The sequence below is a fragment of the Lampris incognitus genome, chromosome 7, assembly GCF_029633865.1.
Source record: "Lampris incognitus isolate fLamInc1 chromosome 7, fLamInc1.hap2, whole genome shotgun sequence".
Classification (NCBI taxonomy): Eukaryota; Metazoa; Chordata; class Actinopteri; order Lampriformes; family Lampridae; genus Lampris; species Lampris incognitus.
In genome coordinates this window covers 52,904,486-52,922,635 of record NC_079217.1, presented here as the reverse complement: position 1 = coordinate 52,922,635, position 18,150 = coordinate 52,904,486, and the positions used below count along the sequence as shown (strand labels likewise).

The 18,150-nt window shown below is 45.1% G+C and overlaps 1 protein-coding gene and 1 long non-coding RNA gene across 3 annotated transcripts in view; one reads left to right on the top strand and one right to left on the bottom strand.

Annotated features, from left to right (window-relative positions):
• Positions 1-18,150, bottom strand: part of inppl1a (inositol polyphosphate phosphatase-like 1a) — a 53,992-nt gene that overhangs the window by 4,909 nt on the left and 30,933 nt on the right. Inside the window, exons 9-24 of the mRNA XM_056283145.1 lie at positions 16,612-16,762; positions 16,099-16,205; positions 15,094-15,196; positions 14,197-14,393; positions 13,322-13,439; positions 12,860-12,956; positions 11,612-11,750; positions 11,402-11,501; positions 9,834-9,922; positions 9,351-9,432; positions 9,123-9,212; positions 8,627-8,740; positions 8,000-8,176; positions 7,574-7,729; positions 3,422-3,506; positions 402-488 (exon numbers count right to left, since the gene is read on the bottom strand). Of these exons, the coding sequence (XP_056139120.1) occupies positions 402-488; positions 3,422-3,506; positions 7,574-7,729; positions 8,000-8,176; positions 8,627-8,740; positions 9,123-9,212; positions 9,351-9,432; positions 9,834-9,922; positions 11,402-11,501; positions 11,612-11,750; positions 12,860-12,956; positions 13,322-13,439; positions 14,197-14,393; positions 15,094-15,196; positions 16,099-16,205; positions 16,612-16,762 (1,892 nt within the window). The remainder of the gene's footprint in view (positions 1-401; positions 489-3,421; positions 3,507-7,573; positions 7,730-7,999; positions 8,177-8,626; positions 8,741-9,122; positions 9,213-9,350; positions 9,433-9,833; positions 9,923-11,401; positions 11,502-11,611; positions 11,751-12,859; positions 12,957-13,321; positions 13,440-14,196; positions 14,394-15,093; positions 15,197-16,098; positions 16,206-16,611; positions 16,763-18,150) is intronic.
• Positions 13-16,976, top strand: LOC130115472 (uncharacterized). Of its 2 annotated transcripts, XR_008810499.1 has the most exons (4): positions 13-48; positions 175-213; positions 912-1,118; positions 16,927-16,976. It is a non-coding gene; the product is annotated as an uncharacterized LOC130115472 (long non-coding RNA). The 2 variants fall into 2 exon arrangements; XR_008810498.1 differs by lacking the exon at positions 16,927-16,976 and having other exon boundaries at positions 912-3,394.

Here is an 18,150-nt window from a genome sequence, read left to right as displayed (position 1 = left end):
CTTAACAGCACACGCAGGAGAGAATGGAGTGGACAGTTAATACAGAATGTAAGTTTGATGGCAAGAGCACATGTGTAGACTGGGCTGTGTCTATGCTTCTTGCTGAGAACACACAATGACTGGTCCTAAGATTGTTTTGATTTAGGTTATTCATTATGACTTAATTCTATTCAGTTATTCGGGATGCTGGTCACATCTTACATTGTCAAATTTGTAAGTGCGTGTCCGTAAATGAGAGTTTCGTCGTTGTATGCGACTTGAGTTTGTTTGTGTACTCATTAAGGCCTAACTGCATGAGAGCATATGAGGTAATCATGTGTTTATTTTTAAGTGTGCATGTACAGGTACATTTCTAAACATGTGTGTGGGCACGTGAGATGATAAAAAGAGTGGGTTTGTACCTTGTAGTAGCGTCCTCTTTGCCGCTTCTCTCTCCCTCTTCACTGACCTTTCCTAGTTCTCCTAGCTGCTTGCGAGCCAGAGATGGTCTGCATGGAGAGCATACAATACAGCAATTTAGGGGTTAATAAGTTCAACTAAATAATGACCATAAACATGTTAACACTTAAAAGGATCTAACTGTTTGCCACACTGCCATTCCACACTGCCATGCAAAATGCAGCCCATTTACCACTGGGGGCAGCAGAGTGGCATGGTGGTTAGAAATGGTCTTCAACGTGACGACTGTTTCGGCCCTGCTGAGGTGTCCTTGAGCAACTGATCGAATCTCTAACAGCTACAGGGGCCCCTGTTATGTAGCTGACGTTGTACTCTGACATCCTTAGAAGGAGGTGGTGAAAATATCTAGTGTCTACAATGGTCAATAAAGCACCAAAACATGTGTTGCCAATTCAGCTTTCACCCTGTTACTATTCTGACTGCATCCATCCATTTCAAAACTGTTTATCTAGGTCAGGGCCGCGATGGCAACACAGCCAAGAGCAGTCCGGATGCACCCCTCAAGGACAACTTCCTCCAGCTCCTCCCGGAGGGGAATCACCAGATTTTCCAAGTCTAGCTGGGCGAAATATAACTGTCCATTTGCCCTGATTGCATATTTACACTAAATGTGGGTCAAACTTCCATACTGGGTTCCTGTTCTTCAGTCATGCTGCCAGGTTGGTGGAATTTGTTTCAGTGCAGGTGAAAGATCAACAAGCTACAGCAACACTGTGAACACCAGAGAGCGGAAAGGGTGACTGTGATGGTGTTTTTTTTGTTTTGTTTTTTTTTTACCCTATAGACATCTAAATGGGGATGTAAATTTCATGTCCCAATCAAGGATTCTGGCCCCAATCCTATTTCAGTCCAATGTAAAATGCATAGGGGGGTAAAATAATTGCCTTGGACCATGTCCAACTATAATTTTGACCTTTTTTGCTTTCGAGGATTTCTCTCGTGTATCTCTGCATTGGTTGAGGTAGATATTGATTGGGCTTGAAGCTGTATTAAGAAAACACTAGCAAGTGTTAACTTAGCACAGTGGTTCTCAAACTTTTTCTGTCATGCCCCCCTTTGGAAGAAGAAACATTTTAATGCCCCCCGCCCCAACAAAATGGTGACAAAAAGGGGCCAAGTTTAACTTTATTTAAATAACATCAAGATTATGAACATTCCTTTCACTTTCTTCCAGTAATTTCTGTTGTGAAAATAACAAACGCAAGTTCTACTTCAACTTCATCAAACCTCTTTTGGTGATGTTAGTCACTAGATTGCTCCATCAGTTGTGACATTTGTCACTAGATTGCTCCATCATGCTTTTTCAAAAACAGAGAAAAACGAAAGGATTTTAAAAAATCACTTTGCTGGAACAATAACAATAAAATACAATCTGAGCAACAACAAAAAAAGAAGAACAAATGCAGACATTTGAGAAAAACGATGAGCAAGTCAATTTGTGAGAGCTCAAGTCTTATCACTGTTAGTGGCTGCAATGAGCCTGTTTTGCACTGCACATCTTTTCAAAATGGGGTTGCAGGCTTGATCCTGCCACTCCCAAGTCATGCTCAATGCTGAACTTAGATCTGTACTTTGTTTTAAGTGAGGCAACAGCAGAAAAGCCCATCTCACAGAGATAGGATGTGGTGAAGGGAAGTAGAATGCCCACAGCCCTCTGTCCTATGAGTGGATACTCCCTCTCCACACCAAGCCAGAATTCACTCAGTGTCTGAGCTGTAAAGCTCAGCCACAGTGTGGAGTCAGATGTCATCTCGATGAACTGGTCCTCTTCAGCAGAGCTTACATCAGCAGGTGCTGCTGCATTGAATAGATCTGTCACCCAGTCATACTGAGCGCTGTTGTTTGGGAAGTATTTTTGAAAGAATCCTCTCACGGAAGAGATGTGCTCCTTAAGACATGAAATCACTGTGGGGGCGCCAGAATCACTGATTTCAACAAATTCACTCAGATTCTCAAAGAAATCAGTATTTATTTCCTTGATCAAGCCGCCTGCCCCACATCTCAAGCTTTCGAGGGAATGGACTGATCTTGTCTGCCAGGTGAGGAAGGTGCTTGTCTCTGCCTTGAAGCTGAAGATTTAATTCATTCAGCTTTCCAAATATATCGCTGAGATAGGCCAGTTTCATCAGAAATTTTTCATCACTAAACTTGCTTGCAACCTCATGCATATGCTCCTCCTCCAGAAACACACACTTTGAGAAATGCTGGATTAGCATAAACTGCATTGCCCCTGATGTCTACTAGCTGGACATGCATGGCAAAACTAGTGATCCCTCTCATAGCCGGGTGACAAAACATCTGCAGCATGATTGTTGGCAAAATAATCCTTAAAATTTCACTTACATGTTTAAATATATAATAACTGTCATATTTCTTTTCTATTCATATTCAATATATTCTAAAATCAAAATGACTGGTAAGAAGGATCCAAAAACCCCATCAATTTTTGCCATAGGCAAAAAAACTGAATGGATCCAGATGTAGTCTGAGAACCCCAAAATGACAACGATTAAGAGGTCTACTGATTTCATTACCATTTTTTTCCCAAATTTTTTTTGTTAGTTTTTGAGGACTGTAATGCAGACATTTCTGCTTCATTAGACAGTAAAGGGTGAGCAGAGGCAGAAACAGCAGATAACAGTAAATGGGACTGCAAAGGACAAAGCGGCGCTACATTACAATCCACCAAGTTGTGAGCACACAGATCCACATTTTCCACTGCTTCAAATTCAAATTCTCACAACCCACCTGATGGTGCCGCACCAAGCACACGGAGTAAAACACCGTGATACACAATCATAAAAACTGGAAAAAGGCTTCGGATCATTTTGAAACTAGAAAGATACCTACTTCTTCCCTAATACTACTATCAATCCATTTTTCTGTGCATTCTTATTCAAGCCTTACAAATAAATAGTACAAAAACTACATCACGCCTAATATTGGATGACAGTTTACTGACTTGACATATTCGTGTCCAGTTCTGGCAAGCAGGGTGGATTTCCCTTTAGGTCCTCCAGTTTCATCTTTGTCCACACTGATCCACTCTGAAACACAGCAAGACACAACAACAGGTCAGTTCACGAAAAGTAAAAACACATAGAACACGGTTCGAATTACTGGGTGGACTGGGATGTGGTTTGACCCCCCCAAATTAGGACTAGGATTTGATTATTTTTTTTATTTTGAACATGTAATAAAGAAAAAACAACAACAATGAAACAATAATAAAATGAAATGAACAATAAACCTATACAACAAACTCAATAAACAAATTCAATGTTACATGTTCAAAAAGGAGTAGGAGGAAGTTTACACTGTTGGGACCCTCCAAAAGAGGTAAAAACAACAGGTCGGGGGGGGGGGTGTCGAAACATTTATACATTCTTCTCACCTGTAATCGTAAATATTACAATCTATTTCCCGTGTTATATCAGCCACCCCTTAAATGGACCACACCATTTCTTAACCTTGACGTTATTTGAACCGCTCGTCTGCCCCATTGTGGTGGCACGTGACCTCATTAAAGTCTCGCGTGCATCGCGCAAGCCAATGGAGACTGAAGGTTACGGTAAATAACTAGCTATCTAGCTATTTTAATTAACTTTACTTTCTTACCTTCTGAGTTTCTGAATTAGATTGTGCCAAGTGTCAATAGATGAATGCTAATGTTAGCTAGTTTCTAACTCCATCCATTCATTAATTATCCAAGCCGCTTATCCTGCTCTCAGGGTCGCGGGGATGCTGGAGCTTTTGCATTAAATTGCAGTTTAGCTAACTAATCTTAGCTAGCTAATAGTGCGCCCTTTCATTTCCAATGTTGGCTAAATAGCTAGCTAGCTGAGCCCATGGCTTGGCATGTCATTACCAATACAGAAGTCACATATTATCTTATGTTAGCTAACACTGGTTCTCAGTCATGAGCAATGAGGCAATGGAGGATTAGCTGTAGAGATGTTTTGACATCAATATACAGTTTATTATTTCGTTTTAATAGTCTTGCGTGGCTGTGGTGGTTTGGTTAGTCTTTCGCCTTTTTGATATTAGCTTTTATAATAGACACCCCCTTTGTTTTCACTCAGGAATGTAGACGTTTTACCTGGATGGGTATTTGAATATTATTAAAACCTGTGTGTGCTGAAGGCTGAGTAAGTGTATTAGTTCAAATGTATGACTACTTTATTGAACTCAGATTAGATTTCATTCACAGAGTCAACATGAGCAAGAGGAGAGGAGATATCCGGCACTTCTTCGGTGCAAAGAAATTAGTAAGCTGAAACTTGTAAGAATTAGGACTTAGAGATGATAATGCAGCCTGTATTTTCATGCAGGCTTAATACGGAACAGGATACTATGGGTGATGGTGAGTTTTACACGTATGTGCTGTTGTATTAAGGAAGCAGAGGGAGGTCAAATTGACAGTCAGCAGGCAAGAGGAGATCAGGACAGTGAGCAGGCAGGCTCTAGTAGCAAAGAGGTGAGTTACAAAGGGGGCTGCACTTAAAGATGTATGCCATCATACCAGATATTTAGGCAAATAGTACTTTCAGAAACTGATGGGATGCACAACAATTATATCCTACTGTTCTCATTCTCAACTAATATGCTAAGACTTTTAATAAAGTGTTGGCTACTGATAGTAAAGAATGATGATGATGATGTTGAATGAGATGATATGGAATGGTGATTTATTTTTTTCTATTAGATTATTTCTGGGTTGGCGATGAGTTGTTGCCTCAAGTGAAGGAGTTCAAGTATCGCGGGGTCTTGTTCATGAGTGAGGGCAGGATGGAGCGGGAGATTGACAGGTGGATTGGTGTAGCATCAGCAGTAATGTGGATGTTGTACCGGACCGTTGTGGTGAAGAGGGAGCTGAGCCAGAAGGCAAAGCTCTCAATTTACCAGTCAATCTTCGTTCCAAACCTTACCTATGGTCATGAGCTTTGGGTCGTGACGGAAAGGGTGAGATCGTGGATACAAGCGGCTGAAATAAGTCTCCTCCCGTAGGGTGTCTAGGCTCAGCCTTAGAGATAGGGTGAGGAGCTCGGAGGGAACTCGGAGCAGTAGAGCCGCTGCTCCATGTCGAAAGGAGCCAGTTGAGGTGGTTTGGACATTGATTAGGATGCCTCCTGGGCGCCTTCCTTTGGAGGTTTTCCGGGCACGGCCAACTGGGAAAAGACCCCGGGGTAGACCCAGAACTCGCTGGGGGGACTACATGTCCAATCTGGCCTGGGAACACCTTGGGATCCCCCAGGAGGAGCTGGAGGGCATTGCTGGGGAGAGGGACGTCTGGAGTGCCCTACTTAGCTTGCTGCCACTGTGACCTGACCCCAAAGAAGTGGCCGATGATGAATGAATGAAGATTATTTTCACAGTAAGAAAACAGCTGACGAATTTAGATTATTGGGTAGTCTGTACCTTTAATGTTAGTCAGGCACAGGCCTAGATGCTGTGTGGTAGGAACACATTTGCCTAACTCTTTGGCATGTTGATAGTGTCTTTGGTACAGCATTATGTGGGTCTGTGTTTGAGCAGAAATTATGTCTGCTGTTGTGTATGTGGGCCTGATTTGCTGGAGGTTTTGCTCTGGAATACTTTGTTGGTGAACCCTGACTACAAAAGTTGTTATGTGGCACGTGCCCCATGAGCTGGTGTAATGGATTTTTCATCATCTATAGACTGCGGACATCACATTAAACAAGCAAGCTACTAGGGCGTCCGGATAGCGTAGCGGTCTATTCTGTTGCCTACCAATACGAGGATCGGCGGTTCGAATTCCCATGTTACCTCTGGTTTGGTCAGGCGTCCCTGTGTAGCGAATTCAGGGGGGCAGCTGGAACCGCCGCAGTTGGGACATGAACCCGGATCTCCCGCACCACGGATGATAACGTTAACCAGTCGACTAAAGGGTCTGACCTGTTAGCCAAGGGCTAGGCTAGCGAGTCTACTCATTCGTTCGTGATCGTTACACTATCCCCCTCCTTTGGGAAGCGCGTCCCCGCGCTTCAGCATACCATCTCCCTCACGCCTCTGGGCACACGCACTTCTGATGGCCTCTCGGTCTCACCATCCCTCTTCTGACACCAATGTAGTAGATTCGGGGGTCAGCCCAGGAACTGCCGCAGCCGGGACGCGAACCTGGGTCTCCCGCACTACGGGCGACTACGTCAACCAGTCGACTAAAGGGTGGGAAGCCGGATGTGGGTATGTGTCCTGCTCACTGCAATAGCACCTCCTCTGGTCGGTCGGGGGTGCTTGTTCGAGGGGGAGGGGGAACTGGGGGGGAATAGTATGACTCTCCCAAGCGCTACGACCCCCCAGCGAAACTCCTCACTGTCAGATGAAAAGAAGCGGCTGGCAACTCCACATGTATCCGAGGTAACTTGTGGTAGTCTGCACCCCCCCGCCCCCCCCGATCGGCAGAGGGGGTGGAGCAGCAAGCTCGGAAGAGTGAGGTAATTGACCGAGAACAATTGGGGAGAAAAAGGGAGGAAAAAAACCAAACAAGCAAGATACTGTAAGGATTGTAAGACGTCAGTTCACTGAAGCACTCGCCTGCGCTGTACTGAGTTCCCTTTACGCCAAGGAGAAAAAGTTGAACTCACCGCCGACTGTCATTCTATAATTTGCATTCTGACATAGAAAACACTGTCCCAATGTTGAGAGTTGCACCCCTAACGGCACAATCCAAAGGGCCACTTCTATCAAGACTTAAAAATATTTTACCCCCCGCAGCCTCAGTGCTTGAAGCTCAAAGTTTATTTACAGCGTAAAAGCTCTATGAAAAAAAGGTGTTGTCAGGCTAAAGCCTATTTCAAGACCCTGGAGAGCTTTTTCTCTGGAAAGAATGGTTTCTGTTGATTGGTTTTGGCTCAGTCTAAGTAAGCAAGAAAGAGATGAAGATGGAGGTAGATAACAATGGCATGCATTTATGAGTTAATCAGACAATACAGACACAGACACAAATCTTCTATTTTTGTCGTTCTGTTTTAATATCATGTCTGTTGTCGCGCATAGTGTGCAGAACTGAAGCGCCCTGAAATGAACTGCCCCAGTGGTACAAGTGTCACTGCATTCTGCTGTGCGGTGCGATATGAAAGAGACGGTGCATTACCATATAGTCTCTCTCTGGTTCCCATCCTCTCAGCAGGGACTCTGACCCTCATGGACCCCCTGATGTTTCCCGTCTCCTCCCCACGGTGGGACAGGTAAGTGTGGAACTGCTGAGCCGTGCTGCCAATCATGGACTTGAGAGCCAGCACACACTCTCCTATTTAGGAGGGTGGAGGTGGGTGAGACAAGACATTTAGATACAACCACATGTCTGAATAGAAATCAAAGTAATGGCAGGGCAAAATATTCAGTGGTCTCTTTCACCACCCCACGCCCTTATTTGTCCATCTTGCTCTGACTTCATGGAAGTATCAAAGGCCATTGAGAACTTGTGAAAGAACAGCCTTGCTGTATCGCACACCTGAAGAGATACAGACACCTACATAACACACCCATCCCCCAATCACAGGCATACACACATCCATACCATAGGACTCGTATCCGTCCAGTGACTTCACTGTCAGCAGGAGATGCTGGTCCTGCAGGTACTCGATCTCAGACAGGAGGGGCTTGAGTGTGGTAAGCTGCTTATTGGACCAACCCACACGCAGGAAGTTGACGTTGTCGCTACTCTGGCTGTCATTCTCATAGCTCTTCTTGAACTCTACGGAGGAAGAGACAAAGAGAGGGAGGGGAAGGAGAAGAGAAGGCGGGACGAGGGAAGGAATGTGTGAGAAAAAAAGGGAGGTTATTTGAAGGTATTTCTGCTCTATTCTTGGCTGGGAAGAGGACAGGGCAACAACAAGCTGGATGTTAGCCCATTGGTATACTGACTGCCTGGAGGAGGGAGCGAGGGAGAGAGAAACACACAGACAGATAGACACAAACAGATTTAGTATTCCAGCACATGAACCTGGTACAGTGTTGACTAACAATATTTTGTCTTATTTTGTTGCGAATATATCCAAGCCTGTGTGTGTCTGTTAATGCCTGAGTTAACCTGCAGGTGAGCATGCACAGCAAGTACATATGCTTCAAGTTCTTTTGCCATATATGAAAAGTAAGCTTACTCTCATAATGTGTGCGTTTTTGAATAAGTACACACGCGCCTCACCTTCCAGACAGGTGGAGTAAAACTCGATGAAGAACTTGGTTCTGCTCGCCGTTTTCACTATGGCCTCGATGCTCTCAAACTCGATGTAGGCCTGCTCTGACGACTTGGGAAGACCTTAGGGAGGGCAAGGGGGGTGAGCGGAAGTGGCGAGAGAGAGAGAGAGGGGGGGGGGGGGATGAGAGAGTGAATAGCAGAAGGAGAGAGAACGAGGAGAGGGAGGTGTGCGGCGGGAGGAGATAAACAGGGGGTTCATTTGTAAATGGGATGCGTGCAGCTCGGCAGATTGGAAACAGAGGGAGGGAAACGAAAGAAAAACAGGAAACGGTGCGTGCAAGAGAGGAAGACCAAGAGATACGAGGGCAAGAAAAGAAAAAGAAAGTGAACAACGCAGGAGGCGGGAAACGAAGAGAGGGAGACAAACAAAATGGTTCAAACATAATGAAAGACATTAAAAAAAAAAAGGTGTCATTTCTGAGTCCTTTCTTTCAGCCTGTACCTTTCTTGGAGACAAACTGGGAGGTCACCCCCACCTCAAAAGTGGCGAACACAGGGGAATGGTCACTGGTGACAATGTCATCTGTACAGCCTGACAGACGGAGAGAAAACAAGCCCCGTTGTTGCCCTCATTAGCGAATCAGCTTGCTGGACTCTAATGTTGCTGGCAGCACAAAGCCAGCCTCAAAATCAATATCACGTTAAACTACACCGCTGCTACGGGCCTCACCGTAGGAGTTGCAGACCATGTGTGTTTCTGGGTAGGACTTCCAGAGAATCCTATCACACCAGGAAGGAACGTTGGTCCTCATCTGAAAGAGGTGAAACGAGGAGGGGAAGACACAGCAATCTGATCAGGACAATGCACAAAGGGAGGAAATCATGGGTGGGAGATTCTGGAAACACAGGCGTAGTCATAAGAAATACATGGAATTAATATACCTCGTCCCCCTCAGGGTAAAAAAAAAAAAAATCTGAGCGATGATAAGACAAAATCGAACACGGCACGAAAGATAGAAGACCCGGCAACCGTCAAACCTTGATGTGTAAAGCCGAGAGGGCGGCGAAAAACAAAGATGACATGGAAGGATGTGGGCATTTCTGACATTTGCTCTCTGATTATAACCCCCCTCCCCCAGAAAGCTACACCACAAAAACATACAGACTGTATGGCTGTATTTGTGTGTGTGTGTTGGACTGTCCATAAACATACCCCTGTGGCCTTCTGCTTCTGCCAGACGTATGTGTCCCTGGAACCACGTTCGTAACGGTAGGTGGGGGGATAAGAGATCTCCTCTTCCGCTGCATACACACACACACACACACACACACACACACACACACACACACACGAAGAAACATTTTTATTTTTCTCCGTATCCTAATTTGTATCCGGCCAATTACCCACTCTTTGGAGCTGTCCCGGTCACTGCTCCACCCCCTCTGCCGAGCCAGGGAGGGCTGCCGACTACCGCACGCCTCCTCCCAAACATGTGGAGTCGCCAGCCGCTTCTTTTCACCTGACAGTGAGGAGTTTCGCCAGGGGGACGTAGCGTGTGAGAGGATCATGCTACTCCCCCCCAGTTCCCCCCCCCCGAACAGGTGCCCCGATCGACCAGAGGAGGCGCTAGTGCAGCGACCAGGACACATCCGGCCTCCCACCTGCAGACACGGCCAATTGTGTCCGTAGGCATGCCCAACCAAGCCGGAGGTAACTCAGGAATTCGAACCGGCGATCCCCGTGTTGGTAGGCAACGGAACAGACCGCCACGCTACCCGGACGCCACTACGAATAAACATTTTTAAGAGCCTGACATTTTCTGATATCGCCCTCTGCTGGGATAAATATTTTAGTAGCAGTAACTAACAGAGACAAGTTATACCAGGGATAACAAAAGGCAAGTCAAGTTCAAGGAGCCAAAAACCAAGTGTACGGTGTTACCCAACGGGGGGAAAAAAATACTAAAGGCAAATCTGAAAAAACACCTCCAGACAGATGACACGGCATGTATTTAAATGAGCACACTAGCTTCGCTCATGCTTATGAGAACCCCTCTCGCCGTGTATGACCGCTGAAACCCCATCTGACACATAGCACCCTTTAACCTTTTGAGTGTTGAATGTTCACACTGCTGCCGTCCCCGCACCACACTTTGGAGCAACCACTAACAAAGCTGAACTCATGGGGCCTCATCGTCAGGATTTTACTGGCCTACCATTAAGGTGTCACCGCTCTGAGTCTAACCTAGCCGTTACAGGGCTGTGTGAGAGTGCAGGTGTGTCAGAGCTACCGAGCGGCCACCTTCCTTAACACTAGAACGACCGGGATTTCACTCCTACCTAAACACCACCATGAAAACGACCATGAGCGGTCGTTTTAGGTAGAGCTTATCACAACGTTTTTTTTGTGCAATTGATCTAAAACTCATTTTAATGCAAATACCTGCAGTTTTAGGAGCATTCAGGGAGCGGCAGGTCTGTATCTTTTTTTTTCTTTCACAATGTTACTCAACTTTGGAAACCCAAAACGGTTGTATGACCACCTTTGGCCGTTCCAGTGTTAAACAGTGTTTCATTGGGTGAGGCCCGTAACAACTCATGTGGGCTCCGCAGCATATCAGCGCCCCTTGGGACCACGTCATCTGTGCGAGCTTCCAGCAAACTGAACCCATTCAAAAAGCATCTCCGAGTACCGGGTGGACAGATGCCAATTGGAGACAACGCGAGAAAGAAGCCAGCATAATAATGGCAGGTCTGCAGTGGCTATGCTGGTATACTGACCAAAACGTAGAAAGACCTTGTTCTTCTCTCGCTCCAGGTTGAGCTGGTCTACCTTCAGCAGGGGGTCAAACTCCTTCCTGTTGATGTAGTTTAGAATCTCCTGCAAACACAATAGTGAATAACAAGAACAAAATGACATGTCATTCAAATTGGCTGTAATTAACATATGGATCTACGCCCCCATGTGTTTGGTTTAGAAGCAGGTCCCACCTGTATGTCCATATCTAGCCTGTAGTTTAGGTCTCCCAGCCAGAACAGGTGTGTGAAGCGCAGTGAGATGTCAAAGGAGCTTAGCTGTTTGTCTCCTAGAGACAGCAGCCTCAAGATGTCCAGGTAGTTCTGGTTCCTCCTGTAGGAGCAAAAGGAACAGGTGAAGCACTGTGTGTGTGTGTGTGTGTGTGAGCATGAGTGAGTGAGATAAGAGAGATTTTTGTTGTACGAGGGCAAACTCAAGTGCAGTCCATGCAGGGGGTAGGGGTGGTCAGGATTTAAAGATGCTATAAGGAGTTTTTTAGTGATTATTTATCAGTAGTCTCAATTTTATTTTTCAATTTCCCCCCCCAGTGGTATCTGGCCAATTACCCTGCTCTTTTTGAGCCGTCCCGGTCGCTGCTCCACCCTCTCTCTGGCGATCCGGGGGGGGGGGGGGGCGTCCCCCCAACCAACCAGAGGAGGCGCTAGTGCAGCGACCAGGACAAACACCCACATCCGACTTCCCACCTGCAGACACGGCCAATTGTGTCTGTAGAGACACCCGACCAAGCCGGAGGTAACACGAGGATTCGAACCGCCAACCCCCGTGTTGGTAGGCAACTCAATTTTATTTTGATGACTCTGTATGAACCACATACATAAGTGAGAACATAAGTGACAAAATTAGATACGATATCAAATGTTTGTCTCCGGGTCAGATTCCCCGCCAAATCTGACAGTTTACAGCCCTCAGACTATAAATAGACATACACAATTATAAACACACAACCTCATTGCTGCATATGTCGTAAACAGCTGTTTCTTTTGTTTGTTTTTTTTTCTCCCCAGTTGCATCCAGCCAATTAATTACCCCACTTTCCAGAGCCGTCCCGGTCGCTGCTCCACCCCCTATGCCGATCCAGGGAGGGCTGCAGACTACCACATGCCTCCTCCCATACATGTGGAGTCACCGGCGGCTTCTTTTCACCTGACAGCGAGGAGTTTCACCAGGGGGACGTAGCGCGTGGGGGGGATCACGTTATTCCCCCCAGTTCCCCAGGGGGAACTGGGGGGAATAGCGTGGGGAGGAGACACTAGTGCAGCGACCAGGACACATAGTCATTCTTCCACGAAACACTATCACTTTCTCTCACTGTGTGGCACAAAGTAAAAAAAAAAAATCCAGGACGGTAAGGTTAAAGGTGGCTGTTGAGCCTGTGGGGATTTCAAATGTGTCTCGGTGCGAGTGTGTTGTTTTTTTTTAACCTGGCAATCTTCTCATTCCCCGAAGTCAAGTGGCAGTTCACAAAGCCAAACGACGTCCCATTGAACATGAAGGACACACCCACTGCGCCTTTGTTGCCTAGAGAAACAACCAGAATCTCACATTCAGAAGAAATACACCACTGCAAGCATTAGTTTGCTGGAAACCATTCAACACAGAATACCGCCGAGCAGATCAAGTCACAGTGCCAAAAAACACACATTTTCTTTGGTCTTTTATAATTTTTCTCCTCATACACTTGCCCACATATGGAAGAAAAACTTGTGCATTTCTCTTATGCATACTGTTCTTGACCCACACCGAAATCTAGCACTTTGAGAGCGTTTAGAAAGCGCTTCATAAACAAGCAAACGGAAGACACGTAGGCAAGATTACACAAGCGAAAATTATGAATTAGGTGAACAAGGACAGTGTGAGACATAGCTAAAGATGCGTAATCTTACCCAATGTGTTGGCGATGCCAGTCTTGACACTTGACACTCCCACATGGCTGATGCGGTTTTCATGTTCTGGTTTCACAAGCACCGCAATCTTGATGTTCCACAGAGTCTGCACTGCTATCTGCAAGCATTAACAATCAGACAGTCTTTATTCATATGCTTTCACTTTATTCTGAGTAAGAGATGCTGTTCCTTATAGTTTTAGTGCATGACAACATTTTTAAAATGGTTCAGTTTAGATAAAATACAATCCCAAATCCAAGAAATCTATCACTATGCAAAGTTTTTTTTTTTTGGTAAACTAGCTTTAAAAAAAAAAAAAAAAAAAATTTACCCCTTTTTCCTCCCAATTGTACTTGGCCAATTACCCTATTTTTCCGAGCCGTCCCGGTCGCTGCGCCCAGGGAGGGCTGCAGACTACCACATGCCTCCTCCGATACATGTGGAGTCACCAGCCGCTTCTTTTGATCTGACAGTGAAGAGTTTCACCAGGGGGACGTAGCGCGTGGGAGGAGCACACTATTCCCCCCAGTTCCCCCTCCCCCCTGAACAGGCGCCTCGACCGACCAGAGGAGGTGCTACTGCAGCGACCAGGACACACACCCACATCCGGCTTCACACCCACAGACACGGCTGTAGGCTGTAGGGACGCCCGACCAAGCTGGAGGTAACACGAGGATTCGAACTGGCGATCCCTATGTTGGTAGGCAACAGAATAGACCACTACGCCACCCGGACGCCTGGTAAGTTAGTTAAAGGAACCTACTACATGCACACGTTTTCAAAATATTAACAGGAGCCCTCTATGACGCAGCCAGCCAGTCCTGGGTTACAAGTAAAGGCATCTCAGTACTTCAGGTCTCATTCCTCTCCCTCACCGGTTTATAATCCAGCTCTGTCTGTTCTTTCAGGGTGGCACGGAGAGACTCAACCCACTCGCGGTCACACACCGAGTTTTCCTGGGTTCCAAACACGTACAGGTCATGGGGGATGGTGACTGTCATCTCGTCCAGGGTTTTACCCAGGCCGCGACACAACACCCACGAGCCAACCGACTTAGGCGCAGGCACCGACCCTGCAGACAAAGACCCAGAAAACGATATTCTCCCACACACAAAAACATCATTCCTACCAAGGCATCATTTACAAGGAAGCATCATCTTCATTACGTTCGTGTGTCTTTTTTGGGAATGTGTTGGTTTGTTTTAAAATGAATGCGTCAACCCAAACACAGTGGGTTGTGCTGTAGAGCAACAGACACGAGTATTGTCCATAGTTATATAAATAATGTGCACATGTTGAAAATTACACCTTGATTGAAGCCGATTTCTTAAGAGGATATGCAGAATTGGGTCATGACAATCTGTTGTGAAAATATCAGTACCAAGAGGGGGGAAAAAAAAAGAGCATCCGAATGGATATGATATACAGAAATACGTATATTGTATTTGCCAGAGTACAAGTCACAGCAGAGTACAAGTCCCACTCAGCAACAAAAAGCACTTTGTTACGAGGGAAAAAAAAGTTGCTTCAGTGTATAAGTCGCATTTATATGGCGGTACAGTGTTTTCAATTGAGTCACAAGATTAATCAGTGATATCTAGTGGCCTTAGTTGAAATGCAGTGTATTCGTCCAACAAAATTACATTGTATAATTCGCTTTGGAATATAAGTCACAGGACCAGCCAGACGAGTAAAAAAAAACCGCGACTTTTAGTCCGGGACTATAGCAGCGTATGTGTGTGTGTGTGTGTGTTTTGGTGTGCATGTCCTACCCATGTTCCAGGTGCCTATGAAGACTGAGATCATGTCTGGCTCATCTTGATTGGAATGTTTGTTCTTCATCAGTTGCAGCAGCTGGCAAAACGCCTCGCGCTTCTGAAACATCACACACACACACACACACACACACACACACACACACACACACACACACACACACGCCAGTCAACCAAACTGCCTACTGGATGCCACTTCTTTAGTTAGTGGCACTTCAGAGATGTTTGTGACTGCTGCATGTGGTTTTGTTACGTAACTACTGAAACTAGTCTAAGTCTGCCAAAATGTGTACACCATTTCACTTACACTTGGATTGAAATGGTTTGCAATAATGCTTTGACCTTTAAAAAAATCATATTGATCTTTCATTGCTGTTGTTAATTAATTAAATTATGACACTATTAGTCAGTATATTCTGTTTTTAAGAGAATGGCATTAAAACTTTTGTCTTTTCCTTATTTCACCTGGGTTTCTCTGTGGGTAAAATAAAAATAGAAATAGGGAAGCAGAGCAGGAGACAGATGCTTGAGGAACACAGAGGAAAAAAGGCTTAGCAGAAATAAATATATGATCCATGATGGGGGAAAAAAAAAATCACATATGGGTATAGGAGTCAATTGCCCACACAGCCTGTGACCCCCCCCCCCCCAATCTGTCCACTGCCCGTGTCCTTTGTTTGGAAATGAATAGGCTAATAAAATGGGTGAGAGTATTTCCTTTTAATTTCAATCTAGATGTATGTTTTAGAGTAATATTGGCCTAGATGCCCAAAAGGGTGGACCATCTCTGCAGCAAGAGTGTGTACATGTGTCTTTGTGTGTATGTGTGCAACTACGTATGCCCATGTGATTTCTTTTACGTATGCATCCATCGGATAATTTGCTGAGCAAACAACTTGTTGTGTGTGTGTTGATTTGTGTGTAAATGTATTTATGTGTATGTCCATGCATGTGTGTGTGTCCATGTGTGGGTTTGAGTGCATGTGTTGGAGCATGCACAACCTTGGCGCTGGCAAAGATGAAGTCTTTCCTCTGGCTCTTGTCCTTCTCCTTCTCAAACACAATGCCCAATTTATTCTGAACCCGCTGAGACTTGATCAGCTGACGGACTAACCGAGCGACAGAGAAGAGGAAAGACAGAAGGGGTGGTGGGTTTTAGAGGGAGGGTGGAGTGAGGAAGAGAAAGAAACAGGGGAGAGAGAGAGTTACTAGGTCAGGCAGAAAGGTTGAAATTAGCATGTCAACAAATGTCCTTTTTGAATTCCTATCACCAGCATATTTGCGACAAGAGCTAATGATGAACATCCAATCTAAACTCATTCAAATTTCCTTGCACTTTTGTCATTAAAGAAAAAAAAAAAGGCCCTTGACTCATTTTGAGTTTTGACACATAATGTGATCCAAGAAATGCTGAAATACTGTTTCTATTTGTGCATGTCTGTGTACATTTCTATCTCTCCTGATGTAGGATGGTGGTCCAGGCTGATAATGCAGAAAAATGTGTGTGTTTCTCACTCTTGTCATGTGTGAAGTTAGTCCAGTCCTCTTGGCTGTCTTTCACTTTCTTCATCACCACCAGCCTTCCTCCCTCGACATCAACTGACAGGGTGTGCTTCTGACTCTTTCCTATCTTAGTCAGCTCAGCTAGGTAGACATCTAATTTTACCTGTAGCGGAGACAGAGACGGATAAAAATCCCAAACAAATATACATATACACAGAAACGGACAATCGCACAGAAAGTGTGTGCTTAAAAAGGCTCCTTTTGCATTTGTGAGAGAAAGAGCCTGTGTGAGTTCTAATACTGGGGGTTGTTTTGTTTGTCGTTCAGGTCATTCAAACTCCTCACCACCAGGGGGCTCTAAAGCAGACACAGACACAGTGGGACACATGGAGGAGTGCCTCCAATGGTTACAGCGCCAGGACGCATGGTCACAATGCTAGCCGGTGTGACCTTTGTTGGATGCCATACCCCTCTTTCCTCTCCCCCACATTTCCTGTCTGCCTCCACTGTCACTATCTAATAAAAATGCCAAAAATGATTAAAAGACTCTTGGACATGTACACTCCCTCACTGCTATGCTATCACAGATTGCATGTAAAAAAAAAAAGAGAAAAAAGTACTAATTTTTATTTTTAATTTTCATCTTTTACATTAGGAAAATATTTTCAAAAAGTATGATGTTACTTGGTGAAGCCACACTTTGATTTAGTGAATTCAAACTTGTCAGGTCAACAAAGAGCCCATTTGTGAAAGATCGCAGTGATCCCGCGTGGGCTCCGTTTCATGGTGTACTTGGCCTTAAATCAGAACGGCATCTCCTCGAGATGGTGAGTTGGCACATTTTCCTTTTTTTCCTATGTGACATTTGAGTCACCTAGAATATAAACACGGCTGTGGATGTGTATTACTGGACTAATTTAGTAGCAAATCGTCTACCCATAATCGTGTTTATCAAAGCAAACCACTATACTTCCTGTACAAAACAGGAAGTATCTAAAAAGAGTTCATCACCAGACCAACAGAAAACACACATTTCCACTGCCAGCTAATATTTGAAATATGTCATCCCTCCTCTTCCTTTAGTTTTTCATTCCTCTTGCACCAGCCCCTTTTCACACGTCTTTTTTCAGCCACTTCACACACGTGTGTATCCCTTTTCCCCCACTCTCAACATCCTTACTTTCTTTCAGTCTTGTCCGTTATGCTCCGTCTCTCTTTCTCTCTTTTAACCCTTGTTCTTGAACCCATTTCACTTGGTTCTGTTTTTGGATCAAAATTCAAAGTCTTTCTCCAGAGAAAAACATTTCTGTGCTTCTCTGAAAAAGGTTCATCTCCAAAAGTGACCGTCTCTGAGTCCCAGCATGGGAAAGTGAGATGTGATGCATTAAAACTGAGTCACTGGGTTAGTAGTGGGGGCCCTCTGATAATGTCACAGGAAGTGCATTACAAACATTCTTTTGGGTCTGGCCTCAGAACGACAGCAATGGAAAAGGTATATATGATGCCTCCTTGGCCTGTTGATCTTATGTTTAGGACGTCCCATGTCAAATT